Source organism: Vidua macroura, chromosome 16, assembly GCF_024509145.1.
Source record: "Vidua macroura isolate BioBank_ID:100142 chromosome 16, ASM2450914v1, whole genome shotgun sequence".
In the NCBI taxonomy this organism is placed as follows: Eukaryota; Metazoa; Chordata; class Aves; order Passeriformes; family Viduidae; genus Vidua; species Vidua macroura.
The window spans coordinates 9,847,400-9,874,971 of record NC_071586.1 but is presented as its reverse complement, the minus strand read 5'-3'; the positions used below and the strand labels follow the sequence as shown (position 1 = coordinate 9,874,971).

General features: G+C 37.6%; 3 protein-coding genes across 3 annotated transcripts; all 3 read left to right on the top strand.

Moving 5' to 3' along the window:
- The first annotated feature begins 226 nt into the window (after nucleotides 1–226).
- On the top strand, nucleotides 227–6,249 carry LOC128815519 (parvalbumin, thymic). Its single transcript, XM_053992311.1, has 5 exons — nucleotides 227–306; nucleotides 2,021–2,088; nucleotides 2,869–3,001; nucleotides 3,212–3,321; nucleotides 4,614–6,249. Exons 2-5 carry the CDS (start codon nucleotides 2,028–2,030, stop codon nucleotides 4,637–4,639), a joined length of 330 nt encoding a protein of 109 aa, XP_053848286.1. The 5' UTR covers nucleotides 227–306; nucleotides 2,021–2,027; the 3' UTR covers nucleotides 4,640–6,249.
- Nucleotides 6,250–10,938: 4,689 nt separating this feature from the next.
- LOC128815521 (parvalbumin beta-like) lies at nucleotides 10,939–13,188 on the top strand. Its single transcript, XM_053992313.1, has 4 exons — nucleotides 10,939–11,035; nucleotides 11,642–11,774; nucleotides 12,515–12,624; nucleotides 13,103–13,188. Exons 1-4 carry the CDS (start codon nucleotides 10,975–10,977, stop codon nucleotides 13,126–13,128), a joined length of 330 nt encoding a protein of 109 aa, XP_053848288.1. The 5' UTR covers nucleotides 10,939–10,974; the 3' UTR covers nucleotides 13,129–13,188.
- A 7,179-nt stretch (nucleotides 13,189–20,367) lies between these two features.
- LOC128815520 (parvalbumin, thymic CPV3) lies at nucleotides 20,368–23,637 on the top strand. Its single transcript, XM_053992312.1, has 5 exons — nucleotides 20,368–20,380; nucleotides 20,970–21,037; nucleotides 21,405–21,537; nucleotides 21,993–22,102; nucleotides 23,612–23,637. The coding sequence occupies exons 2-5, from the start codon at nucleotides 20,977–20,979 to the stop codon at nucleotides 23,635–23,637; spliced, it is 330 nt and encodes a 109-aa protein (XP_053848287.1). The 5' UTR covers nucleotides 20,368–20,380; nucleotides 20,970–20,976.
- The last annotated feature ends 3,935 nt before the right edge of the window (nucleotides 23,638–27,572 follow it).

Below are 27,572 nucleotides of genomic sequence, written 5' to 3'. Positions count from 1 at the left end.
AAGCTGGTGTTTTCTGCTTAAATCAGAGGAAATTCGACATGACTCTGTTCTTTTTGCCTATCTGGCCACTTATCTTGTTTCGTTTGCAAATATCATATGTATTCTCTTGAGATAAAAATAGTGCAAGATGATTAGTTAGGCAAGTTCATTTGACACCATTCCCCCTTCGTGACGCTGAAATCTAAAATCTGTATATGGTATACAACTTAAAGTATATATATGCAAGCTCAGCTCTGCTGGAGATACACAGCAAGTACCTTCCTCCCAACCTGACTGCTTCCTTATCCAGTGAAGAAGACCACAAAGGTAAGCTGATTAGATCTTCTGCTTTCAAAGAAACACAAAAGCAAAATGCTCCCTAAACTAGAAAGCAATTAAACTACCTATTCTTATCTCAGCTTCCAGTATGTTGCATCTTTACAAGCTAACGTAGAACAGACTCAGCATTTGGATCAGAGGATGGAACAAGACAGGAATGATGCCCCTTGTCAAAAATGCTATGATTTTTAGGTTTTCCTTCAACTCTTCCCCTTTTTAATCCTGTCAGCAGTGAGAATTAAGTGAACAGATGAGCTCAAAGTTATATTGCCTAATGCTGAGAGGGAGAAGTATTTTGCACAAGAACCCACTGGGACAAAATAATTAAGTATTAAAAGAAAAGTAACCCAGCTGCCTGAGCCGGAGAAGGACTCATTGCCATCAAGTGGGAATGTGTGCCATCACTTTCTTAACCATTTCTGAGATATTCAGAAAGGAACTAAAATGATTGACAATTTCTTCTGCTGCAAACCAACAGGTACAGAGGCAGCCATTTCATATTTTAGAGGAAGTTTAAATCTGTGTTAGATCTCAAACCAGTGCACAGACTATAAATGGGTACCACCAGTTGTTTCCTTCTCAGTCCGTGCTTAGACAGGAAGAATGATGTTGCTGAAGACCAGTTAGGGATTAATGAAAATATATTTCTATTCTATTTCTATTCTCTTCTGGCTTTCAAGAAAAACTTTCCTATGCCTTAGTCCCCTTCTTTCACTAACATGAATTAAGAGTAATGTTGCAAGCTTTAAACTGTAATCTGTCTGAACTGGTGTGTGCAGTTTACAAAATTGTAAATGCATCAATGCACTAAAATCGATTAGAAATTCAGGCACTATAGCATTTTGTTAAGTGATACACATTGCACTGGCAAACTACTGCAGCTGTTAGTGACTGAATGGGACAGAGTATTTTTCTCAAATGAATTGCTGCTGTGCCAGAAGAAAATACTCCACTCTAGTAAGAATGAATATTAAGTTATGATACTTCTTTTCTAAAGACAACCACTTACTGAAATGCCAAAATCTGGGCAAAAATATGGTTTATTATAACCTATATGGAATGCAAAAGGAAAAGAACCTCAGAGAATACTGACAAAAACTTTTTTACAAAGCTCTCATGAAATGTAGTCTTTCAGTGATGCAGTAGCCCAGCAAGACACATGTTGCAACTAAACAGGGGAGGAACTTACCCTCCAAATTTACATGACTAAAATTACTAATTCTACACTAATATTTTCATTCTTTGTGAAGGTCACTACATCTATTGATAATAATACTAGATTTTTCACATACCAATTACACTTGCTCCAGATACAGTTCTAGGGGACATACCAGCCTTTTCTCTTATGTGTGCTGTAAATACACTCTAGGTTTTACTGAGTAATAATCCACCTCCAGGAAAACCCACACAGAAGTCATGAAGCTCTGTGGTGCTGGACACCTTGGATGAGCTCTCCCGGCGCAGCAGAGGCATCAGATCTTCCTGAAGCCCCACGCTCCCGCGTGCAGAATTCCTCCCTCATTCCCAGCTTTCAGTGGAAGCACCTGCTCCAGACATCTGTTACAGCATGCTCCACTTGCCATCAGATGAATAATGTCTCCCCTATCACACACTGTCACTGCAGCAACTTCAAATAGAGCCATGAAAGTAGGAGAGAAGTCATTTTAATGACTAAGTAGATCACATTTAATTTATTTTACAGTTCAACAATGGCCATCACTGACATCCTCTCTGCTAAAGATATTGAATCTGCTCTCTCCAGCTGCCAGGGTAAGGAACGGTCGCTCTGCAGACAGAAGATGCATATCATTTTTATGTCTTAAGATGACATGCCTATCATTTTCCCCTTAGATTCCTTCCCCGTGAGATCTCTTTCTAAGCTACATTACAGTATAGTCCCTTAAATTCAAAAGGTCTCACAAGTGGTGAACAGCAATTAAAGGGCCACCATTTCAGTTTGGGCTGGCTTAACACTAAGTTGTCAGTGTCTAAACCTGTTAAAGACTTAAATTTAAAGTTGGCCTTGTCCTTCAAAATTTCAGAAAAAGCCTCAGCTTGCAGAATGAGAGTGTCATTTGTGAAGCAATTATCAGTCTCACTTCTCTTAAGAGTTGCTCAGTAAGATCAAGCCAATTTTCAAAATACTCAAAGAGCCGGTTTGTCTGTGAACTACTTACTCTTCTATCAAATTCTTCACCTAAGTAAGGACTCCATGAAAATTAATGAAGAATTACAGGAGTTGTTTGTAAGTCACAGCAGCACCCTCTCAATATTTATTGTTAATTGCATGTGACACATTGTATGAATCCTGATCTAGCAGAATGTGCATTGTAGCAGAAAACTTCAAACTGGCTGAAAGGAAATATGACCACAGGCATAGAGTGATTAAAAAGGGAAATTATTATCCACTGTATCTGTTCTTTTGCTACACCAGGGAACAAGAGAAAGAGAGCAGGCTGATGCTTAAGAAAAGACATACATATTCACAAGGAATACACACAGTAGTAGCGACTTCAAAGAAGAATATTTAACAACTTCTGTTTCTTCCAGCTGATGATTCCTTCAACTACAAGTCTTTCTTCTCCATGGTTGGTTTATCCAGCAAAACTCCTGATCAGATAAAGAAAGTTTTTGGAATCCTCGATCAGGACAAGAGTGGTTTCATTGAAGAAGAGGAGCTGCAGTAAGTACTGTTCAGCTACTCTATTTCTTTAAACAACAAAAACCTTTGAACTTGTTTGGTATCCTTGAAGAATCCCTTGATGTTATTTTAAAAATAAAACACAAATCCTTGTCTTTCCCTGAATCTGTGTGGATTCCTTCAGATAATTAGACCAGACATTACCTTATGGGATATTTCAAAGAGCAAAACTCAAACCCTGTTGTATTTCAGGCTGTTCCTGAAGAATTTCTCTTCAAATGCCAGAGCCCTCACCTCAGCAGAGACCAAGGCTTTTCTGGCTGCGGGAGACAGTGATGGTGATGGCAAAATTGGAGTGGAAGGTAAGACTTTGGAAAATTGATAAACTTCGTGGTTTAAAATGAACACCTTTCAGGCTGCTTTTAAACTGGGTCATGAAGAATACACACGAATACTTTGGTCTGATACTTTCTGCCACAATTTTTGTATGAGCAAATACTCCTTTATTTTCATAGCTTTATTCCCATTTGGTCTCTCTCGCAGCAACAGAATATTTAGGCCCAGTGTAGAGTCTGGTCTTCCAATCAATGATAATAGCTTTGGGGTTAATCCTGCAGTGTTTCTGATCCCTAGATTCAATGTGCCAGATTCTTGAAAGACTCAGAACCTGAATTTCTCAGAATTTCTATTTCAGCAGTGGATGTTCTGCACTTCTGGCCATACAACATTTCCATATTTAAACACATCTCTGCCTAAAAAAACTTATTTCTTCGTTTCCTACTATCAAACATTGGCCACTATTACTGGGTGCTTAATACACTAATGTAAAATATGACTGGTATTATTTCTCAAGGCTGCAACTGCAGCAGGGCAGCACAGGATTTCATGCTGGAAAGTTATCTGATAAGTACACATTTCACTGGGCAGTCCTTTGAGAAACTCAGTCAAATTCCTGAGGAAAACCTCACAGGGATGATATGAACTAGTCAGGATATTTCTTTCAGAAACTGCAGTACAGAAAAATAGGACATTATGCATCATGCATTAGAGATGAAGTCACTGAAAACAGGGCTGTCTCAGCTGAACTAGGACAGGTGGCAATAACTCCAACAGACACACGTGCTAATCTTAGCCAGATTTGGGAGGAGAGAGAGATACACTGTTGGGAGGAATTTGCTTTAGCAGCAGCTTTTGCAGCTTCTGTTTATGAGCCCCAAATAGGGCATTGTATTATGCAGATCTTGGCCCTTAACCATTGGATCTCCAATTCTGGAATTACTTCACTACAGATATTTTTTATTTAGAATAACAAAACAAAAAAACTCCTCTCACTGAGAGCTACAGGCTCCTCTTCCTTGGCTATTATCAGAGTTTGTAATGGGGTAAAGATAGTTTACCTTTAAGTCAGGATTTCCCACAAATACGAATTTACAGACACACTCCTCCTCTCTGCACTTACTCTTTTTAAGGAGAGAAAAATCTGTTACGCCCCCAGAATCTCAGTTTAGCAATAGCTTGTGCAGTGTTATAATAACTTTGGGAGCCCTCCATGCCTAGGAGTTTTAGTCATTTTTATCTATCTTTTTAAAGATGTCAAAAAAAACTACTTTCAAAGAGTTTTATTCCCTGCTTTTCTCACTTTCTTCCTTGACAGAATTCCAGTCTCTGGTGAAGGCATAAACAGCATTAGACCAAAGGCAACCTTGGACTGACTCTGCCAATTACCTCGTCCAGCAAGCACTTCGCACTCAGCATGTGTTTGTACATTTTTATATTGTTTCAGGCATTAATAGTTCCCCACATGTGAAGTTCACACACCTGATTGCTGAGAAACCTTGCAATGTTTTGGTCACATGGCATTGTAACATTTCCATTATAAAGAAGGCACTTTGTGATTTTCCATCACTGATAATGTTGATATTGTGGTTGGGAGAGGGGAGAAAACAATTAAAAAATCAACTAAACAAAAAGACCCTTGGGGGAAAAAGCTGCTTTTAAAAATTTTGTTTAGGTTCTCCATCCTCATACTTGAGCATGCTGACTCACCAGACACAGTTTTGATTATCTTAAACCATATGATATCTTCTCAGACTTAATTGTACTGATTTAATTGAGGTTTATTTCTGATTAATTCTCTGATACTTGAGGAAAAGCAATGCTGAAAAGATAGCTAAAAATTATTCATATTATGTCCCAAACCTGCAAATATGAGAAAAAAATTAAGACATTTAAGAGGATTTCACACGTAGCTCAAAGCACAGAGTAAGTTTGTGGGTAATTTTCCAAAATAAAGTAGTAGATCACAGCGTAATTGTATCACCAGAACGTGTTTATGGCCTAAAATGTGACTGTCCCTTAAGAAGATTTATCTTTCATGAAATCTAAGGCAGCTGTGAGATAGAGGAGAAGGGTCTAATCGTACTCTGACACTGTCACAAGTCATGGTCCCCTGACAACCTGGGCCACAGGCCTGGAGGTTTTTCCATGGATCATGAGCCTGTTGCTTATTGTCTCTTAACACATACAAAACAATAATATTTGCCACATCTGTGAATTTCTGTGCTTTCTTCAGATGAAACTATAGCCAATCTTGCTATCTGATTACCCTAAAGCTCTTACATTGTTAAATAATGGCCATTACTCAGGTCTTTCATTTATCATATGAATTGTTATCTATATGCTCCATAATATCAGCAGTTTTCTTCAGTCTGAAAACTAGGAACTAGTCTTCCCTTTGAGAAGTGTCTTACAGGATTTAGAGTTGGTTATAGCACTGTCTTCACGAATGGACAAAGTAAATAATGTTCATGGCTAAATGCAGATGTCAGCAGGTGGAGTAGATGTTGTGCATCTCCGGCTGAGTGTGTCAGAAATTTCCCCACCCTGATTTAGCTGTTTCCTTGCCCATGTCTCATGCTGTGGCTCCAGCTCACAAGCACACTGTCATTTTATTACTCTTCACTAAAAGTGAATGATAATTATGGTTTGGCAGCTGTTTTGAAGAAAAGCAGAAACAAAGCCTTTGGAACTTTTATGTAACAGCCAGTGTTGGCATTTCCATGAATTGCAAGATGATTATGTGAAGCAAGAACAGCTCCCTCATTCCCAGGCATGTAAGAGAGCCGGTCGACCGATTTAAGATGGCTAATGCAAAAAAGGAATTCTAGCAATCAGGCTCACTGAAGCCTTGGCAGAATTATAATGAATATAAATCCTAATTCTATCCCCACTGCCTTTGATGTTAAATCTGGGTTTAAATTATATCAGCTGTTAATTGCAGTACTGAAATACTTTTCATAATGATGAGACTCTGGTTCCTTTTACCTTAATTATTTCCCTGCTGAAGAAAAAACCTGGGGCACTCTAGATCTGCAGCAATATCCAGATGTAATATATACATTACCTCTTCATACTGCTGATCACTAAACTATCCTGTCACTGGCTCACGAGCAGATGGCACATACAGTACCAGAAGTGACAGACCTGACACTGCATTCCTTGCACCTCTGTGACTCCATGTGGAATGCAAAAAATGCAAGACTGCACAGTGGCCCATACAGGGTATTTCAGAGATGCTGAACAACTGCACATCACTGCCTTGTGCTGACACAGGGGGATGAAGCACTCCCAAGAATCAGGAAATCCTTCTATGTGCTGCAACTTCACCTATGCTTATAAGAAATAAGCTTCTTCTTAAATAGTGGCAAGAATATGTGTTTTAAATCTTATTTAAATCATCCAGCCATTTCATTTGAAGGAATTATAACAAAAATCCAGGAAGTCCCCAATTAAAAAAAAAGCCCATAAGCTTCAGCAAAAATACCACTTACTCTCTATTAAGGTTTCTGTTGGCATTAGGGCCCACATTTTAACCAAATTAGAAAAGAGCATTTTTCAGCTTAAGGAAACAAATTTTAAAAATGTTTCTGGCATGGTTCATTTTAATTAACTTGACTCAGTGGCAGCTTTCAGGTTTTTATGGAATATCATGGAGTGTTCTCTGAACTGGACAATGCAATCATGCTAGAGAAAAACTTTGATTGCAGGATGTCTATGTGAATGCTAACTGAAGTACCAAAGAGACACGTGGTTGGTATCACAATGTTACCATAATTAAGGTACAGAACCAGTGAGCAATTCCTGATGGAAAGGTTCTCTGGAGGTCTCTGGTCCCTCAGAATCACTCCCTCAGAAGGGAGGGATGGAAGGACTATAATGAGTTTGAGTATCATCAGGGATAGAGGTTCTATAACCTCCCTGGGCAATCTGATAAGTAAGTATTAAATCCTCTGCATCAAGCTGCTATGAATGAATTAAACAAATAAAACACTGTTGAGTACACAGTTAAAAACTAAAATTCTATTAGAAATTGTTTATGCTACATCAAATCAGAAAGAATCTAACAACCCCTGGTATTTTCACATTGATCACCTGCTCTCAAGTCCAGAGTAAGACCATCCTACTCACTATAATAGTATAAAACTGCTTCATAGTTTCCAGCATAAAGGAGCAGTGGTTTGTGTATTTTACCTTTACTTAAGAGAATTAAAGAGCAACCCAAATTGTGAGTGGTAGATCTGAGCTCCACTAGGACTGTGTTCTCAGACACTTCAGTCCCTTGATCACCTTGTGGGAGCAGTAAAATCAATAACCTTCTCTATACTTCTAATGAAATAAAGACGTACTACGATCCCTTTAAGCAGGAACAAAACACAAAGAAATCTATAGTCCTACATGAGCTCCTAGAAAAAGGATACAGAGGGCCAGGGTCATGATCCCAAACCCACCCTAGTGCTCTAGCCACTGAATTCACCATCTCTCTCAAACCAAAATTTTGGGTTGCCCTGAAAGAGGAGCAGAACTGTGCATTAGATAAAACCTCCTGGTATTTAGTGGAAGCTGGCTGCCCCCTAATTTCATGTTCCTTTGGAAATCCCAATCCAAAAACCATTTGTAAACCTGAGATTCAATTTCAGCTCTCCAACTGCTTGAAATCTCAGTCATCTTCTAACAAGTAGAGAGCACAGAAAGGGCAAGGGAACATTCATTGCACACATAGACTGGTACAGTTTCTTCTTTGAGTTAGCAGCCAGCCCATGTGGAAAATCTTTGATGCAGCATCATCCGAGGTGCCTGGAACTCTTCACACAAACAGTGTGGGCAGAGGGGGCCAAGGCTGGATTAATTTCCTGGAATGGGTTACTGAAATAGACACATCTTGATTAAATCCTTGAACAGACACGTAACTGACATTTTCATGCTCAATTTTTCACATATTTTAAAACATTTTAATAAGGGGATACTGGGGAGCATGACCCAGAGTGTTCACATTTTATGAAACCTAATTTCCACATTAGTTTTGATCGTGAGCACAGAAAGATACCGTTATATTGGTCTGGGCTTTCTGGTGCACTTTCTGCACCAAAGATCTATAGAGCACATCAGCAGCTGAGTTATGGCTGCTCCAGAATTTTTGATTTGTTTGTCAGCATGTCCTACCCTCATGCAAACAAGAAAATCAGTCTTATATATCAAGCTTCAGAAGAGAAAACCAGATCACCACTCCAGTTACAATAGAAAAATAAGGTACCCTTGGATAATGCCTTTCCCTGCAGTTACAAAGGTATTATTGACCCTAAATTCAAAGGGGAGCTTTTGTCCAAGTAGAATATGCAAATACTTGACTCAAAGGGAATCACATCAGGTCCATCACAGTGACGTATTGATCAGCTGTATTTTCTGAACACTGACCTCTTGCTTTAACTCCCAGGCTTCCAGAACAAATGGATTTTATATTTGCAATGATCTCCATAATGGACTGTAAAATTTAACCAACATAAAAATAAGCACAGTAAACCCTGGTGTTGTTAGGCAGTTGAAGTAACCTGTTCTTCTAAATCATCATAAAAGGAAAGTCCTCAGGAATTATCTCAGATTTGTCAGTCTAGTTTGTTTATATTCCTGTTCTTTCAAGTGATTTTCTAGGCTGGACTTTTTTCTTTTAAATACCTGTTTCTTCCTCTCTCCCTCTCTGATGAACACCCTCCTGTTATCCTGTTCCCATCCTGGCCCTCTGTTTTCCCTCACCCGTAGTTCCGCAGAGCTGTCACGGCTGGACTTGCCTGTCTTTGGTGCCACCTTCGGGCAAGTGGTGGTTTGCCACAGAAATACTCCTAAACTCTTCACTATAAATGCTTTGTAATCTTGGTGTGGGCTCCTCAAAAGGTTTACTTCTTGAATGCTCAATAATTCCCATATAATTATCAGATTTTCTCTGATCACAGGACATACTCTTGATTATTTCCTAGGTACCCAACCCAAAAGCACAGCTAGCTCCCCAATGGAAAAACTGAATAATTTAATTTATATTTCCACCTGCTTGAGATAAAATGCCTTTAAAAGTAACTTGTTCAGTAGCTCTTATATCATCCAGAAAACTGAGTCTTCATAATTTTCAATTTACTACACAGCATGACAGTTTAGAATAACATAGTCAGTGTTTCTCTTAAAAATTCTTCTCTGGAAGAAATCAAGGGGAGCTGAGATAGATGAGGTTTTGTATTTCTTTTCATGTACCTAATTTTTGAAAGACAGCAGCTTTATGCTGTAGTGATTAGAGGATAGGCTTTATTGTAAATGTTCTTATCACTCGAATGTTATTTAAACCTAAGCAATACTCCAGCCACGTTTATGTATGTGTCAGTGTGAAATGTTCTCCCAATGGCTTTTTACACCACTGGCCAATTTCAACTATTCTCAAGGCCATTAAGTTCCAATAAATTTCATTAGATAACTGATTGGGGCTTCCCATTAATAGCCAGTAAGAGAAAAGCTGCAGTTTGAGCTTAACTGCTGTTTGAGACCTTACAGAAGTTTGTCTTTTCAGTGCAACAAGGAAGAACCAAATATCACTGATTTCACTGCTCCGTTTCCCTCCTGGCCATAACTGATCCGTACTCCTGTGTCCTGCTGAGCAACTGACAACCTTCATTTTGTAAATGGACACATTTACTAGGATGATTTTAAAGTGTGCACCATGCAATTAATTACTGCTGAGCAAATGCTGTGAAGATTAGACTTTTATAGCTAACCAAAGCTTATATAACAACTTATAAAAAGTAATTTGGGCTGAAGAAGTTTTGTCTTTGAGCTTGTACTTGTATATCAGAAATATCTATTACAAATGAATCAGCATTAGTATGTTTTGAAGAATACTAGGGCAACTGCAGGACTAGTGTTTCATGGGTAATTCATATCAGGATTGGGCCCTTAAAAGTCAAAGTCTACTTTGAAGCTTTCAATTTCTAGTTATCATTAAACAATTATTTTTTCATTTATACATTAAAAAAATTAATTTCACTAACATATGTTCAAGCTGAGAGGATTTACTTCATATGGCACTAAACTTTACATATTGTCTAAAACACCATGCACATTCCTTTGGGATATAAATATAAATCTGATTAGCTAGCAGGTCTTGTCAGCCACAACTTATCCCCTGGGGTATCTGAGCCAGCACGTGCCTCCAGGACTTCTGTAAAAGGTCAAGAGGACTTAACTAAGGCCTATATAAGTCCTTCTCTATGTCATTTGGAAAATAATTAAGTCAAGAGGACTCTGCTGATCTTTTACCTGACAATATTTTCTGTTCTTGGCTTAGGGAAAACTAAGTGGCCAGGTGAGTTCAATCTTTCCTCTGGAACTTCAAAAGACATCACAATAATTCACAGAAAAAATGCATGGAAATAACCAAAGATGTCCAAATGCTGGGCAGTTCTATAAATACATTTGGCTTTGCCCTGAGCTTGCACACCTGAAGACTTAACTGGAAATGTCAGTGACTCAGATGCATGATGTGTATCTGAACTAAAGGATGGAGCAGCTGGCTCCTGCAGGGCAGCTCGCCTGCTCTGCCCTGGGACCTGGGCTCACCTCGGGGCCACCTCCGCAGATGAGAAAGCAAGAGCAGTGGCAACTCTACCCAACAGTATTTTTCATTTTGCAGTATTCTTGACATGGCTCTTTCCAGTATCCTGACAGAAGCTGAAATTGCTGCTGGTCTACAGAGCTGTCAAGGTAATATTTATGTTTTAAATTTGGCTTTGCAGTTTATCTATCAAATTCCTTTGTCCTTGCTACCCCAAAGTCCCAATTCCAATGGAAACAGAAAAATCTCTCTTACTAAAAACAGAAAAAGGACTCAAGGTAATGAACAGATGCAAGTTTTAATTTTGGTCAACCAAGCTATGGGTACCCACCATCATTTGTGCACTGCAGCAATTTTAAGGATGAAAAAATCCAAAGGCTGAATCCTGCATCAGAAATCCTGTTTTTTCAGAGAATAATAATAAAACTACTGCTGATTTCAATACAAGCACAATATTTATCAAGTTCTATAACTATGTCTTTCAGTGAAGTATCTATTTACAAGGGTATGTTCTTGCATACGGAAGACCACAGTCATTATTCCATTACCTTCCTAGTTGTGAGACACCATTGATGGAAAAATCCCATTTATCTGATATAAAGTCAAGAAATTCAAAGACTGTTACTTGGGATTTGTAATTACCCTCACTGTACTGCAGAACAGTTTGCTGCTTTTTGATCAAAAGCTGATTTTTTTTGTTCCAGATTTTTGACTACTTCTCTTCATCTCTCCTTGTTTCCATCTGCCTATTTCAGCTGCTGATTCATTTGATTACAAAACCTTTTTTGTCAAAGTGGGTCTCAACTCCAAGTCCAAAGACCAAGTTGCCAAAGTCTTTGGAATTCTTGACCAGGACAGGAGTGGCTTCATTGAGGAAGAGGAACTGAAGTAAGTAAATAAAATGTTGCCAACAGGGTAATCATGGAAAAACTGGTTTATCATCTAAAAATGCATGATAAGGTCAGAAATATTCCCTTTCCTCCTTTCCCTTTGGATGGGAGACAATTGTGTGTTTGTGCACCTGTGTGTGAGTGCTGGTGCTGGAGGAGCTGCAAGTCAAACAACAAAGGCAAGGCTGGATCACAATGGGGAAACTCTCTGACAGCACTGAAAGTATTTGTTTCACCAATGCAGCAATAACTGACAGACTGTGAAGATAAAAATAGCAGTTCTGCTATAGCTGCTTTTTATTATTGTAAGATTTTTTTACCAGACTGAATTCAAAGGACCATTTTTCTCTCATATTTTTTCCTGTCACATGAATTCTACCTTCCAGATCACATTCATCTGATTTTGAAGTTACAAGTAAGGTTAGAGAAATTCTTGCTGAGACAATGCATCTTAGGAGAAAGAAGGAAAATAAAAAGGGAGGGAAGATGAATTCTGCCACTATAGTGTTAATTTTGCCTTTTTAATTCAATGAAACCAAGATGTCATCAAGGATTTTTTTAGGCTGTGAAGCAGCATCTTCTTAATTCCTTACCCTCACTCTCAATGAAGTTAGAGTTTACCATTGAAGTAGTTCTCAAGAACTGAATCATGCTTGAAATTTTGTAGCTATTACCAATCCAAACCCTGAATACTTTCAGTACTATGCCTCTCTCATTTGTTCTCTTCTCCTTCACCAGACTTTTCCTGAAGAATTTCTCAGCCAGTGCCAGAGCTTTGACTGATGCTGAGACCAAGGCATTCCTGGCAGCAGGAGACAGTGATGGAGATGGTAAAATTGGAGTGGATGGTAAGACTGCCCTTATTAAAATGATAATACCTGCCTTTGAGACTTCCTAAAGGCAGCTCTAGGCACCTGCCCTGCTCCATGTTGCCCTGGATGTTATGGATCTGCTGCTGAGGTGCTCAGGTCTGCTGTATTATAGAGAGGATCTAACATAGAAACAGGTCTCTATTCTGCCCCTAGCTAAAGTGGTCAGTCCCTTTTCTCATCTACGGACATTTTTTCAGGAATGGAACCTAAATTCAGTCTATAATTTCACTGGTTTTTTCTAGTGAGCTGTGATACAATGTGACACTTAAATGCAACACTTCCTTTGCCTTAAGTATCTATTGTGATGTTACACAATGTGCTGCCTTTAAGGAATGATTATCAGAGGAAGTAGCCTTAGTTTCCCATTTTAACTCTAAAATTTAGGAGAGAAATTTTTGACTGTATGATTGCAAACAGAGGTCCCATTTTATTACTCTTTTTTCTTCTTTTTCAGAGTTTCAAGCACTGGTCAAATCATAGTCAGCAGTCAAGAAAAAGACCAAGATATATGTGCCATAAACAATCTTGCCTATTGCAAACCTACCATTATTTACACATTTTGTACCCTGAAAGGTCATGAACAATTGTTGGCAAGTGGTTTCATATTGCTGGAAAACATCTGAAGTGGTACAAGCACTACTTAAGCCACGCTGCCAGGTCTTTTAAGCAGAAGGTCTATGCCACTGAGGGACTGAACTGGAATCCACTCTTCACATCTGAATTTAGGGCATTAAAGATATAAACATAAATATTAAGAAGAGAAATTGAAAGCATCTCTGTGGGCCATTGAATTTTCAACATGTGCATAAATAGCTAGCATACGTTGTAAAAAACCCCAGAATTAATAAAATGTCCAGGTGTAAAACCTGTTTATGGTGACCAGTAGCAGTGGTATTTAATCAAGAGGTGTTTTAGTATTCCATATGTTTTTCTGTCACTCTTTATGCAAGTGATTGTGTTTCAGAGACTAAGTATATTGCAGAACCTTGTACTAATTAAAGTTTAAATTAAATTAAACTAAATTAAGTCATCAATTTAATATCAACTGGATCCAGGATTAATTTAGATTTCTGAAATAGCAATACATTCAAAATTCCCCAAGGAATCTCTCACCTTCATGCCCACCCGATGGCACTATTGTTCCACTGCTGAGAAGCTAAAACAGTATTCTGTGTGCTCGAATGAATTCCAGAACACTCCTCGTGTCCCACTTGCCACTTCTGCAAAAAGCACTTCAATAACACCAGTCCCTAGTGCTCCATAAGGGCAAATGGGGGAATGTTGCCTAAATAATCAGCATTCTGCTGCTTTTCTTCTCAGCACTGAGAATAACGCAATGCCCACATCTCACAGGGTTGTAAAAGGCATCAATGTTTGTGGGGAAAGTATAATAAAATGAAGAGCAACATAAAAAATTGCTACGAAATTAATCTTTTTTTCCTTACACACAGATTGAAATAGCAAGACAGACATAAGGAATGGGGAGAATGCAAAATTCTGACTAGTTTCTCACTAATTGAAGTTCATTTTGTGCACTAGGTCAGGGTTCTGGTTGAAAAGCGTGGGTGTGATGATGTCAGCACAATTTTGTCATAATATAAACACACAGAGCAATCAAACTGGGCTACAAAAATGAACTCATTGCTAATAGTACGTAATGAAACACCACAGTGTAATCAGGATTTGGTCTTAGATATGTGACCAAAATAAACACACAGCTAAACAGCTTTTTAAAAAATCTAGATGGCTTTAACCATCCCAAATCTTATACTTCCAACACTGCAGTTGCTCCTATATAGTCTTTGAAAAAAAATTGGAGCTGCTGAAAAGTCTTTTCTTGGACAATAATCTTGCAAAAACTGGTATGAGTGTCTCATACTGTATTTGTTGGAGCTATTTAAGAAGATGCTTCAATATTTGCAGATCAAAAATCTTACTTTCAAAATTGCCTGTTGATGTTATTATGGTTCTGATGCACAACATATTTATGATGAGACATTATGGAGAAGGAAGCAAATATCAATACAATGTTGGGGAAATCATATTACACAAAGTTAAAGCAATCTACAAGACTTTAATGAATTCAATAATGTGTTCATGCTCTATACATTAGCCAAAAATATATTTCCATTAACTCTAATGAATCAATCAGGTCCTAATATTGTAGAATTTTCTATAAGAATGAAAAAAGAGTTATCCATCAAGCAAATTGACATTCATTATTTCAATGCCATCTCAGAAGAGCAATTAAAAAAGGGAATTTTTTAGAATTAATAACTGCAGCCTGACTGCAGGGTTAAAAGCTCTCATTATTGTCAGAAAATGCTTTGTTTCTCAGCTGATATTATGTTTTATGTTTTCATTGTGCAATATGGGTCACCCAGACATTTTCAAGCATTGTACCAACATTAATGGCTAAATAAGAGAGAAAGGCACAGACAGCTCAGATAACTTCTGAGATAGCAGGCAGCTCCTTTATTTAACCACACTTACTTCCACCCTGATTAGCCTGCTAGGCCTACAAATCTAAGGCAATTTCACCACTTACCATTCCATTAAGAACAGTAAAAAATTCATGACAAGTTAAGTCTGGTATCAGCTTCAGTGATCACTCCAGAAAGTTAAGAGCTTGTGACTAGAGAGGTTTTTAGACATTTCCTTCTTCCAGTGCTACCACTAAGCAGATCAGAGAAGAAAAATGCTGTTTTCTTTGCACAAGAATACACTCACTCAATTTCTTTTCCTCTCTGCCTCTCACTCACATGGGCTGTCAGGTACTGTGAAATTTCCGTAACTACTTACCATGGGATTTAAGAAAGCTCTTCAAATTATGCCTCAACTGGATATCTGCTGCCTGATCACAAACAGACAGTCCCAAACAGCTCCCTTACAGTGAACAACATTCTGCTGGAATCAGACATTTGGAGGTCTGAGACAGTAAATATGGGATTGCCTCTTGTCAATAGAATTTTGTCACGTGCTTAGTGCATGTGTTTTAAAAGTTTGTCTGAATCTCCTTTCTTTAGCCCATTTCTGCTAAACAAGAAACTTTGATGATTATTACAATAAAGTTAACTCTAATGACAGGGTAATTTTACTTCAAACCTCACTAAGGCTTACACATCCTCCTACTGATGAAATTAACGGCAAAAATCCCACTGAAATCAATGAGAACAGGCAGTGAATACAGAAGAAGTTGGAAGCACCTCAGTGCTATTTGGTTTATTTTACCATGGTTCCGTACACCGTAGGGCACAGTGAAATGTGCAAAGAGCCTTTGGTAACAGTAGAGTAGAACTGTACTTATCTTTCACATGGCTCAAAAGGCAGCATCCAGATTATTTCACAGCTTCCAACATTAGGGCACAGTTATTACTAAAACAGGAAGAAACCCTGAACAACGTAGATTTTTAAAGATCGCTCCATCTGACACTGTCTATAATACTGACAGCAGACAGAAACATGTTAGACAATTACGTTTAGGGTCAGAGGCAGAAAATTGCATTACTGAGTCTCAGAAGAACTTCCAAGTGCTTTTAAAGACAAACACAAATCAAGTGCTGTCAGAGATCTTGCAGGATAGCTTTTTAAGTGAAAAAATATGTTTATCAGACCAGACTCTATGAATTAGTGACACTATTACTCAGCTATGTTAGTCTATTCTGCTGCCATTTTCAAACAGAAATCAAATTCACTCCCACAGATTGATAAGAACATAATTTGAACCAAGGAAAGCTCACATGGTATTTCCCCCAACATGAGAGAAGTACCTGTTTTCCTTTATCTCCAGACTCAAAGTGCTGCAGAATCTATCTTGTATCTTGGGTTCTCTAGGCCAGAGCTCTGCTCAGTGCTCTGGGTAATATCCTCTACCTGCTGCAGGGAAAGGAAGCTTTGTCACTGGGGCCTGGCTTTCCTCTTTCATTGTAGCAAAAAAAGTCAAATACTACAGCATGTGCCAGAACTTCTCTGTTAAAAACAGCAAAATACTATGGCCCAAGCAACAACTCAAATTAAATGCTGTAATTATTTCCTTATCTCTATATGATTAAAGCATTTGCCCTAAGAGACAACTTGAAGTGGCAGGATATAATTCATTTTGTTGTCAAGGTCCTTTTCAATGATTATAGCTGTGAACACACAAAGATTCTCTGCTGTCACCACTGAGACATCAACACTACTATCAACCACAGAGGTTACTGAGTATCTATTTTAGTTACTTCCAAACTCATTACAAAGGCAGAATCTGTTATCCAGGATCATGATACCATTGGCCCTGACACAACCAGGGCTGAAAGATGGAGTTGTGTGGGTTTGAGAATAGCTGCTGCAGCATCTCTTTACACTGTTGTAGCTGGTCTCAGGTTAACACCTCTCCTCTGATCTCACCTGAGACAACTGCTGATGTTTCTTCTGCATCTGCCATGGCTTTGGTTGATTGCCACTGCTAATCAACTCTGTACTTTATGCAAACCAGAACACAAAGGGTACGAGGCTAGTCTACAACCTGTCAATGTTTTACCAAGACACAGCTTTCCTCTGATACTTAGAGAAGTAAATAACGCTTGATTTGAAGACAATTGCTTCAGATGTTTAGATTCCTGAAGAACCTAGAACCTTAGCAAGAACTTATCAATATGAATATTCTGTATTTCTCAGAATAACACCTTCAAGTTTAATTTTGGAAGTCTGAAAAAAAAAGGCTTTAATATTATTTAATAAAGACACCTCAGGTGAAAACAACACTAGGTATGCAAGTACATAAATATTCAGATGATCAACCCAATAGAACTTGTAGATGTCTCTCGTAGAACAAAAAAAAAAAAAAAAATCTCCGAAACAACCAAACAAAAATTAATGTTTTTTCTTGAATTTCATAGGAATGAGTGCTAAACATTCCTGGAAATTGTGCAATACTAAGATTCTGTGTCAGATTTTGAACTATTGTTAACTGCCCATTACTTAGCAGCTGTTGTTCTGGTTGAATTATTAGGGATTTTCATTATAGTGTTATATTGTTTACATAGCACCTTTAAAAAAAAAAACACTTTCATAGATCTCTAGTTTTAAATGCATAAAGTAATTACAACCACCGAAGTTAACACATAACCAAGAAAGAAGGAAAACAGGCAGATAATTTAGATGTAAAATAGATTATCTCATTAAAATATCCCTTAATATACTAACCCCTGATTATTACATTCTAATTGTACTGGAGGGAAACCTGTACTTCAGATGAAGTGTCATTAATAAATAAATAAAACCCAGTAACCCTAGATTCCCACCTGTATCAATGTACAGTGACATCAACTTGATTCTGAAATTCAGCTCTTTTAGGCTTTTGTAGACCATCTTTCAGCCAGGATTAGCATCACTTTTGTTGTTAGCATTGAATTTCAAACATTAAAAGATCTCTTCAAAAGCAATCATTGCAATTATCTCACTTCTATTTGAGATAATATTTGAATATAATACCAATTCTGGCTATTCTACAACTGTTGAATACACATAAAACCAGCTCAGCACTCTGTGCTATGAGGTAACCAGATGTCATTCTTTGAACATTTGGTGCTTATATTTTAAAACAATGCCCGAATTAGTTGCAGATATATTTTGAGCTTGAGAGTTATATGTTCACCTTGATCTTGTCATTTTCCTCCATTTCAATTCCCTCATTCTCATTAATTGTCAATAATTAGTGTTGTATGGCAAGTCAAACACTTAGACAAAGAGAGCAATTCCATGAGTACTGTGTGGGAGCCAACAGAAACAAAGGAAGTTTCCTGCAAAGGGACATCTATGGCACTGTCACAGAGGGCTGAAAAAAAACCCCTTTTTCTCTAGAAACATCTTGGCAGTAAAAAAAGAACTCTTCTGCTCAAATTCATATTAACTTGAGATGATCATAAAGGAGAAAAAACATCAGGGTGTAAAAAGGTACCTAAGAGAATTAAGGTTATTTCAGGATGATTCTGGAGAAAACACAGAATGAACTTCATCCCCACAGCCACTGCCTGACAGATCATAATACCATGGAAATCTCAGGCCGAAGGCAACATGAATATATAGCACTGAATGAAGAAGATAAATGGAAAGAACACCAAAAGATCTGTGAGCAGCCCTTCAGCTTGTACAAATCAGCACTGTTTAATTTGTTTTAATCACAAAACACTAGTTTACAACAGCCCAGGATTTGTAGGTTAACCAGTAAAGTGTTCTTCCAGGACACTATAACCAGTTTCCTACTGGAAGCAATTGAACAAGTGCCTGTTTGTTCCTGGACAGCTGGTATTTGGGACCAAAGGTAAGTCTGAATATTTGTGACTTATGCCATGTTCCTTCACATACAAAATAGGTAGCAAGAAAGTTAAAAGTATCATTAAATTATGTCTGCTTTTTGTGTTACTTATACCTTGCATTTCTCTATCCAAATTCAAACAGTGCTATGGAACATTTGCTATGATTTACACTTTTCTCACTGTCATTAAACCAAGCAGGAGTAAACCCACTGTAGTCCATTAACTTACATCAAGGCTTAGATATATTTATTACTCTGCTCCACAGTATAATTTGTAACCATTGTTACTATAAAAATATTACCTCTTTGGCATACCATGCTATTTCCATTTGTTTAAAAATAAAACAATGTTCATGGATTAAGAGAACATCAGTTAGAACCACAATTAACTACTACACAATAAAATACATGAGTTTTATTGGTCTCCATCCTAGATTTTGCCCATATAAGCTCCCTTAAAGATAGAAACAGATTTTTGTCTGAGAAGGAAAACCTCCCATCTGCTGTTATGAATTTTCTTAAGGTTTTTTGCTCCAAAAGTAATACTCCTGAAATATATAATAAACTCTCATTTATTTATACCTACAATTAAAATTTTGTTATTAATTGTGTGTGTTATAAAATGTATATACAACTATTTCCACACTAACAAAGTCTGATTCCTACACCTATAGAACTTGCTACAACTAGTAAGCCTATTATTGATTTAATGTAATTCAAAATATTCAAAATGGATTATTAAGTAGGCCAACTGATTATATATAATTTTCCAAGGAATACTGATGACAAGATAAGTTTATTCAGTTTTACCTAGCTCACAGTTTTCTGTCACTGAAGACACTGGTTTCTGTTTCTGTAATTCAGAAAATGATCAGGAAATACAAAATGAAGTTTACTGCAGAAAGATCATCCAAATTAGAAAATGCTTTCCTCTACCCTAGTGACAAGTTATCTTTGTCAGAATGACACATTGGCACCTCTGATCTGTCATCTCCAACCTCCTTCATACATTCCAAAGGATCAACAGACCCAGGGAACAAACAAATTCATTTCTTTTCACAAGGATTTGACTGCTGGAGTCATCTTCCAAAGATTGCAGAGGTTACCTGTTAACATACTTGGAGCTGAAAGGCTGTTTTGATGGCAGAGTTGTACTTAATTAAGCACTAGTGGGTTTATTTAAAAAAAAAAAAACTTCTTTTTGTCCATATTATCTTAGGATATAAATAGAAGGAAAAGTTTAATTAGTTAAGGAAGAAATTTGAGCCAAGTCTCAATTCAAACATTTGATCCATGGAAGTGTAACCTAAGTAGTGGTCATTGTCACCTTTTGAATCCTTTATAAGACAGAGTGGCAAGCCAAAGCCAACATTACTGTTTTGCCTGGTATCTCCTCAGCTATTTTTCCTTTACCTAGCTGAGAAAACTCTAAAGGTGAGCATCTGACTTGAGATTAATTAAATAAAATTACTGTGTAGAGCTGCACCAGTAGTAAGTACAACAACCATTGTTCTAAGGTTTTTATTTTAATTGCTGGACTTACATATGGATGGGCTTTACATAGATAAGTATCAGTTTTCTTTTTATTCTTCAGAGCTGTTGGGGGAGATAATAGAAGTAAACTTTCTTACCTTTTGTTTTCCATCTGCATATATTGTTACTTGCATTGCCAGATTCCATGCATTCCAGTAAGACTATTTATTAGATGATGGTTACATAGAGTTTAAATATGTGCTGTATTTATATAGGTTGCAGGTAAATGATAAAATATTGATAATAAACTCACAACATGGATAATGTAATCCATCTCATTAGCAACCATTATTTCTGAACTGCTATTTTTAAGGAAGTAATGTACTAAATCTTGTAATTTGTTAAGGAATACCAGAGATGTCACTTTGATCAATGAGATTCATCTACTCTTGTTGACCTTATAGTAATCTTCAAAACACAGAAAAACCCAATTTCTTGTAAGATGCATTTGCATTTCAAAACTCTGTTTGCAACATTCTATTTTGCACAGGTTTAAAATGAGCCTTACAGACATTCTAAGCCCTTCTGACATCGCTGCTGCTCTGCGGGACTGCCAAGGTGAGAAAACAATTAAAAATCTCAAAGTCTCTTATTTTGTGTAGCCAGGGGCAAGTTTAACTCAGTCCCAAAGGAATACTGAACAAGTGCATACTTTAAACAGATTTCTGTAATCTCTTTACTCAGCTGTCACAGTATGTTTGTTCATAACTGGTTTATATTGTCAATTTGGAGCTTATTCCCACACGATTTTGTTGGATGTTTAGTAGGGTATGGAGCAGTATTGCAAATTCATTCATTCTTTGACAGGCTTCACCTACTGATCATGTTTAGAACAATTAAATTGTAACACAGTGTTATCCTCAGACCATTTAGGAACATTGAATGCAGTGGTCTGGGGTTAATTTATTTATTAATTTATTTTCAGCTCCAGATTCCTTTAGTCCCAAAAAATTCTTTCAGATCAGTGGGATGTCTAAAAAGAGTAGCAGCCAGCTCAAGGAGATCTTCCGGATTCTCGACAATGATCAAAGTGGCTTTATTGAGGAAGATGAGCTCAAGTAAGGATTTTGTTAACTACTTGGAGAATATTAAAAAAATAAGCACTTTTTCCATTCCAGAACTTTCAGTAAATGTGAATACAATTTATGCTAAAAGTTGATAAAACCTTCAGTAGATTGTGAAAGATATATTTAAATAGATAATTCTTACAGAGAAAAGCAAATTAGTAATACCTGCCTTTTATGCTCAGTATAGAACAAAAGAGCACCCTGGGGCTGGATTTTCATAGTGGACAGAATCAATTCAATCAGAGTTGCACTTATAAAGCAGAAATACATAAAAATAAGATTTAGCTTGCCAAACAAAGCAGTGTTTTAAGGACTTGGCAATTGTGGTAAATTATTTAGAGATAGTTATCTGTTTGATTGTAGAACAACCATAAAAATACTACGGTTGCTGAAAATCTAAAATCCAAGTTGTGTGAAAATCTAAATCCAAGTTGTTTCCTCCCAAGGTATTTCCTTCAGAGGTTTGAGTGTGGAGCCAGAGTGTTAACTGCCTCAGAAACCAAGACCTTCTTGGCAGCTGCAGATCATGACGGGGATGGTAAAATCGGGGCTGAAGGTATTGACTACTTTAAGTACAGAATGAGGCACCTCAGGATGTTTGGAGTGATGTGGGATTCTCTTTTATGTTGATGGTACATTAATGTACCCCCAGTGATTTTACTGAAACCTATTTAAGGGTAGAAATGGTCCCTGATCTTACAGGTTCATCTCTGCAACTCCTTTTGCCTGAGCAAGTAAAAAACCTTAAGGAACTTTCCTGTTGCCACTCACTCCTATATTTCAAGTTGTCCTGAAAGGAACTGCCCCTTATTTCTCCTCTCACTTACTCTAATGTAAGGCAGTACTGGCATCACTTGGAATACACAAATGTAAAGTCAAGGACAAAAGAACCAGCTGTACACAGGAGAACAAACAGCTCATACATCAGCTCGTTTCCAGCAGCTACTGCCCCACAGAAATTCCACAGGGCACTGAAATCATTCTCAATATGCAGCCTGTGGCTCCATATTTGCTTTGTATGATAAGGATAACAGAATGATCAAGTGTCACAACCCCAGTACAAGATCCCACAACAGGAACTGTGCAGGGATGGCTGTTCTTTATCTTCAGCAGCGGTTAAGATCCAGGCAGGAAGGAGCAGCTGTTTAAGGAAGCCACATACTGCACTCACCATGTGGAAACACTGATTTAATAGCTGCACAGTGCAGAAACCTTCTGATCTCCTAATTCCATATTTCTGTGCCCTGTTTTGGAGACAAAGCACACACACAAAAGGCCTGCAGCTAACTTGCCCCATGAGAGCAGTGAGCTGCCCAGACGAGCATGAAAGGGGCTTAGGGAATAGCACGCAGGGAATGTGCCAGCATGCAGATTCCCCAGCTCACTGCACTAGCAGGACAGAACTCTTCTGTTTCTTTCTTTGGAAGGAATTAAATCCAGTTCCTTAGGAACTATGCCAGAATAAACACACATGATTTATTAAGCAATCTGTATATTAATACAGTCACTCAGGTATGGGACTAATCAGATACTCTAATTCATGGAAGCCAAACATTTAAAAGATCTTTAAAATAACAGTATCATATTGCATAACTCAACACCCCAGGATCATACCACATGGAACTGCACAGTGATTTTAGCTTTAGACTGTGCTCTAAATTAACACTTCTCAATGTCTGAAGCATTACAAACAGTTAATATAACACATAGACTCTTCATTTTTTTTACTTGAGCTCTTAACTACTTCTTACTTAAATTCCATATAAGCCATTCCATTATTTTTGCCTAAGATCAGTATTATGCAGAGAGAAGGCCAAAACTACCCTGAATATTTAATTATTCCCTGTAAGTCAGCAAAACACACTGCCTTTCCACGTGTTGTTTAGAAGAGAATGTTTAGGCGATGCCTCTCGTCCACAGGTTTCTTCCCTAGTCATCGTCATTAGTTAGATAACTTTTTTCTGTTCATTCCTATTCTAAATCTCTTGATAAGCCACTAATCCTTTATTCCTAATCCTTTCATATTAATATTTCTTTCATGTAAATATTCTCTTATCTTCCACAGAATTCCAGGAAATGGTGCAGGCTTAGAGGTTCAAAACAACCAAACCCGATAGAATTGGGATGAATCTGCAGGAGACACTCCCAAACCTTGAAAATCAGGAGTCCCTTATTTATCTTGACAGTGTCTGTTATTTTTTCACTGCCTTAGCAACATAATGAAACACTGATTACTGATTTTTTTCATTGTGTGGACTATTTACCATGTTTTAACCTTTACTTTAGCAGGCACTTCCCTTAAAAATATCCAATAAAAATCATATACTGTAGCCTTTGTCTATTTTTTTTTACTCCTATATTGAAACATGAGAATTCTTAAACCAAAAGTGTGAATCCCTCCAAGATCTTAAACTTATCAGATCTTCATATATGGAACAATCTTTTGAAATGAGTGGGAGTTCTGTTTACAATAGCCCTTCTGGATTAAGCTTAAGTTCTCAGAACACTCAGAACACTAGAAGCTCAGATACAGTTGTGAGATAGGTGAGGGTAAAATCTCTCACTGACTTCCAGGTGAAAAGCAGTAATATATTTTTGCTTAAGTGGCTTCTGCATGAGGTTGTTGCAGTTTTAAACCACTCTTTTACACCAGCCAACTAATAGATGAGGAAAGCAAAACCCACGTGCTTTCCTGCAGAGAGAATTCAAAGGAAAGCCTATGAGGACTTGAGGTTTCAGATAACCATGAGGTTTTAAAGAAGCAGAGGGGAAGCAAGATATCTTCTTGGTGGTATTTTCTTAATAGGGAGGACTAGAAGTGTGGAGGAAGAATTTGTACAAATGCATGTTGAGAAAGCTCCAACTCTTCCTGGTGGGCTGGACTGATGTATTAAAAATGCCCCTTACAAATGCATTGTCTCTGGGAATGCTGAAGAAATGCCTTTTTATGAGCAAACAATTCATTGACTCATTAGAAAAGGAGCTATTCAGATGCTCTGATGGAGTATTTATACCTTCACTTGCTTTCTAAACATTAGCAAGTTGCAGGTCACACACATGCAGCTTGCAGAGGTATCACAACACAACAGAAGCCTTTAAGTGAAGTGAACGGTTCAGTCACTGCAGTTTCAATGCATTTCTTCCTTTGCTGCAAATTACTACATTCAAAATTAACTGCATTTCTTCCTTATCAAAAGTCTCTATGAATTCTGGCAATTGTGCACAAAACCACCAAACCCAGAATGGAACTGTTTATGAGATAACCCAGCTCTTCCTGGGCAAGAGACTATTGAGTCTGAATGGATTTGTGAGAAGGACCAGGTATCTTTCAGAGCACCAGAGCCACAGAGTCCATCCAGTTAATGCTTCCATAAACTGGGCCTTTGCTCTCTCCCAGCCTGTGTGTTGCAAAACTAACAAAACAGTGCTTCAAAAATTTCTGTTGATTAAAACATTCTCATCACCAAAGCAAAAGCAGTTCAATAAATTGCAATTCTCCTATACTCATTGTGAAGAAAAGTTCATGCAGTGCCATCCTCCGAGACAGCCTAGACGCCTTAACCCAAAACAAACTCCATAATGATTCCTCCCTGATTCTTCCTCTGTGCTCTCTGCAGCTACCTACTCTTTTGGGAGCCAAGCAATGGCAAGCCAGACAAGAAATATCCATTGCCTTTAAAAAAAATGTACATATTGATCCACAATTATTAAGAGTTGACAATTGAAAACAGAATTTTTTATCATTTCAAGAAGTTTTAAAGCAGATTAATTTGACATACAAGTTGTTTGTGAGCTGGTAGACTCAGTACATTTAATATGGTCATCACAATTTTCCTTTTATTGTACAAAAATAATATAAACTGATAAAAAATGAAAACTGGATTTTGATACTACTTCTTAACATTATGAAATATGCTCTAGAATATATATCTCTAGAGTATCAGTGACTTAAACAGAGCTATTCAGATTTACACAAGCTGAGGGTCTGACCCATGAACTGACCATGGCCATTCTCAGTACATAAGATGGATGTCACAGGACAGTCACAAGAAATAAAGTGTGTCCTTGGCAATGAAACCACTCTGATGACAGAAGGGTCTTGGAGTAGTTCACATGTAAGTAACAAACAAACTGCTCTCCATTTCACTGACAATTAAGTGTCCTGACCTTGACTAATCATGTTACATCAGGCAGGCAAATGGCTGTAAAATAAAGAATTTTCCAGGTGCTGTTGCACTCTGAATTCTAGCTCCTTTCAGTGTCTCATGCTTTGCACTGTGGACCTCGACAAAGAAGCCCAGAGGCAAAGTACAAATTCTGTTATTCTCCACCAAGATGCAACAGTATGCTGGAGCAGGTCACCAAACAGAAAAATACACTTGCCCTACTCAAGATATTCAGAGATCTTTCAAACATCCAAAGTATTGCAGTTAAAGAATTCTTTCCACCAGGAAAAAAGTACCTTAAAAACCCAGTAGTATAGCACCTACCCCAGCAGATTCAAGTAAGGGAATACTTGTTGAATAGTAAGAAGAAACATTTAAAATTAAAACATCTTATCACTTGCCCGGGATCCTTGAACATTAAATCATACTTTTGAATGCTCTTATAAAATATGTGATAGTGGTAACTCAAACTGAATTTATTCACTGACAAAGATACTTGTCTGCTCCCTAGCCTAAAACAAAACACCACTGGTAGAGCTACTAGAGACATGATATGTAGAATTCCCACTGCTTCAGGCAGGCCCCTTTAATTGAGAAAGCTCCTGGGCAGGGTTTTATTAACTGACAAGGAAAGAAAAACTAAATATACTGACCATTTTTTACTCCCATTTAACATATGGATATGGGTGCTCACTGTAAGTATATATTTAATGAATAAGATGGAAATAATAATCAATCTACTGCATTCACCACAATTTGACATGAAAGGCAGCAGTCAGAAATCAGCCATCACTGGCAATCATGCTTACAGATTGCAATAGAAGTTGCAACTGGTTTTCAGAATTGCCAGTTGTACATTGCATACAATTATTCACTAGACACAACTACTATAAAGATACATTTTTAGAAAACACCAGAATACTTATGATTCCCTTAAAATACAGGTCTCAAGAGTGTTATTTCATGTTCACATTAAGTAACCCCTAACACCTTGTGCCAGTGTACCCTGTTTGTGAACAGTTAATATTAAGATATAAAAAACCCCAGTAGCTTTATTCAACCTCTAAGTAGAAAAATGCTATGCCTTAAATGTGTCAAACTGTGACATCATTCTTAATGTAATTATCTTTTTTTTGCAGTGCTCAGAATGGAAATAATTAACTTATTAATACAATCCATCTTCAGAGTTGACATTATTTTAACAGCCTAGCTCCTTCCTCATTTTCTCTTCCCAGCTTTTCTTCAGATGCAAGCTAGTAACATTAAACAAACAAAAACATTTCAATATCTCAAGTTTTGCATGAAAGCAGTTTTTCCATAATTGCTACTCAGTAACTTTGTATTCTTAATCATTACCCAAGCTAGTGTGAAGTTACAACCTTCCTTTATGAAATCTCTGGTCCTGCAAAGCAAACGCCTCCATTATTAAACCATTACTCACCACGACACCCCCAGTGCTGCTCACATTCCCTGCCATCACACTAAGAAGAAGTCTGGGGGATGTGAAGGCTGTCTCAGCAGGAGCCCAGCTCCAGCTGCACTGTTGTGTTTTCCCACACAGCTCCATGGGCCTGTTGCAGTGTTAACAAAGCGTGCAGACCAGGGATACACAGGCATTGTACTTTTTGCTGGATCACAGCATTATTTTGTAATTTATTTGCTAAACTAATCCCAAACTGCTGAGTCTACGCATTTGTTAACACATTTAGACCACATACTGTCAATGGAACAGCTATTTGAGCTGTCAGCTGTATTTATTTAAAGCTGTCAGCTTTAACACCCAGAGTGATTTATAGTACACCTTTTTGTGAAGTCTGCTACTACACAGCTGATAGAAGTGCTCAAAATAGTATCCAGAAA

Bases quoted from the DNA above. Each gene is read 5' to 3' on its own strand.
- LOC128815519 (XM_053992311.1), top strand. From the start codon at position 2,028: ATGGCCATCACTGACATCCTCTCTGCTAAAGATATTGAATCTGCTCTC. The intron at 2,089-2,868 runs GTAAGGAACGGT...TGTTTCTTCCAG, and splicing joins TGCTCTCTCCAGCTGCCAGG to CTGATGATTCCTTCAACTAC. The intron at 3,002-3,211 runs GTAAGTACTGTT...GTTGTATTTCAG, and splicing joins ATTGAAGAAGAGGAGCTGCA to GCTGTTCCTGAAGAATTTCT.
- LOC128815521 (XM_053992313.1), top strand. From the start codon at position 10,975: ATGGCTCTTTCCAGTATCCTGACAGAAGCTGAAATTGCTGCTGGTCTA. The intron at 11,036-11,641 runs GTAATATTTATG...TGCCTATTTCAG, and splicing joins TGGTCTACAGAGCTGTCAAG to CTGCTGATTCATTTGATTAC. The intron at 12,625-13,102 runs GTAAGACTGCCC...CTTCTTTTTCAG, and splicing joins TGGTAAAATTGGAGTGGATG to AGTTTCAAGCACTGGTCAAA.
- LOC128815520 (XM_053992312.1), top strand. From the start codon at position 20,977: ATGAGCCTTACAGACATTCTAAGCCCTTCTGACATCGCTGCTGCTCTG. The intron at 21,038-21,404 runs GTGAGAAAACAA...ATTTATTTTCAG, and splicing joins TGCTCTGCGGGACTGCCAAG to CTCCAGATTCCTTTAGTCCC. The intron at 22,103-23,611 runs GTATTGACTACT...TATCTTCCACAG, and splicing joins TGGTAAAATCGGGGCTGAAG to AATTCCAGGAAATGGTGCAG.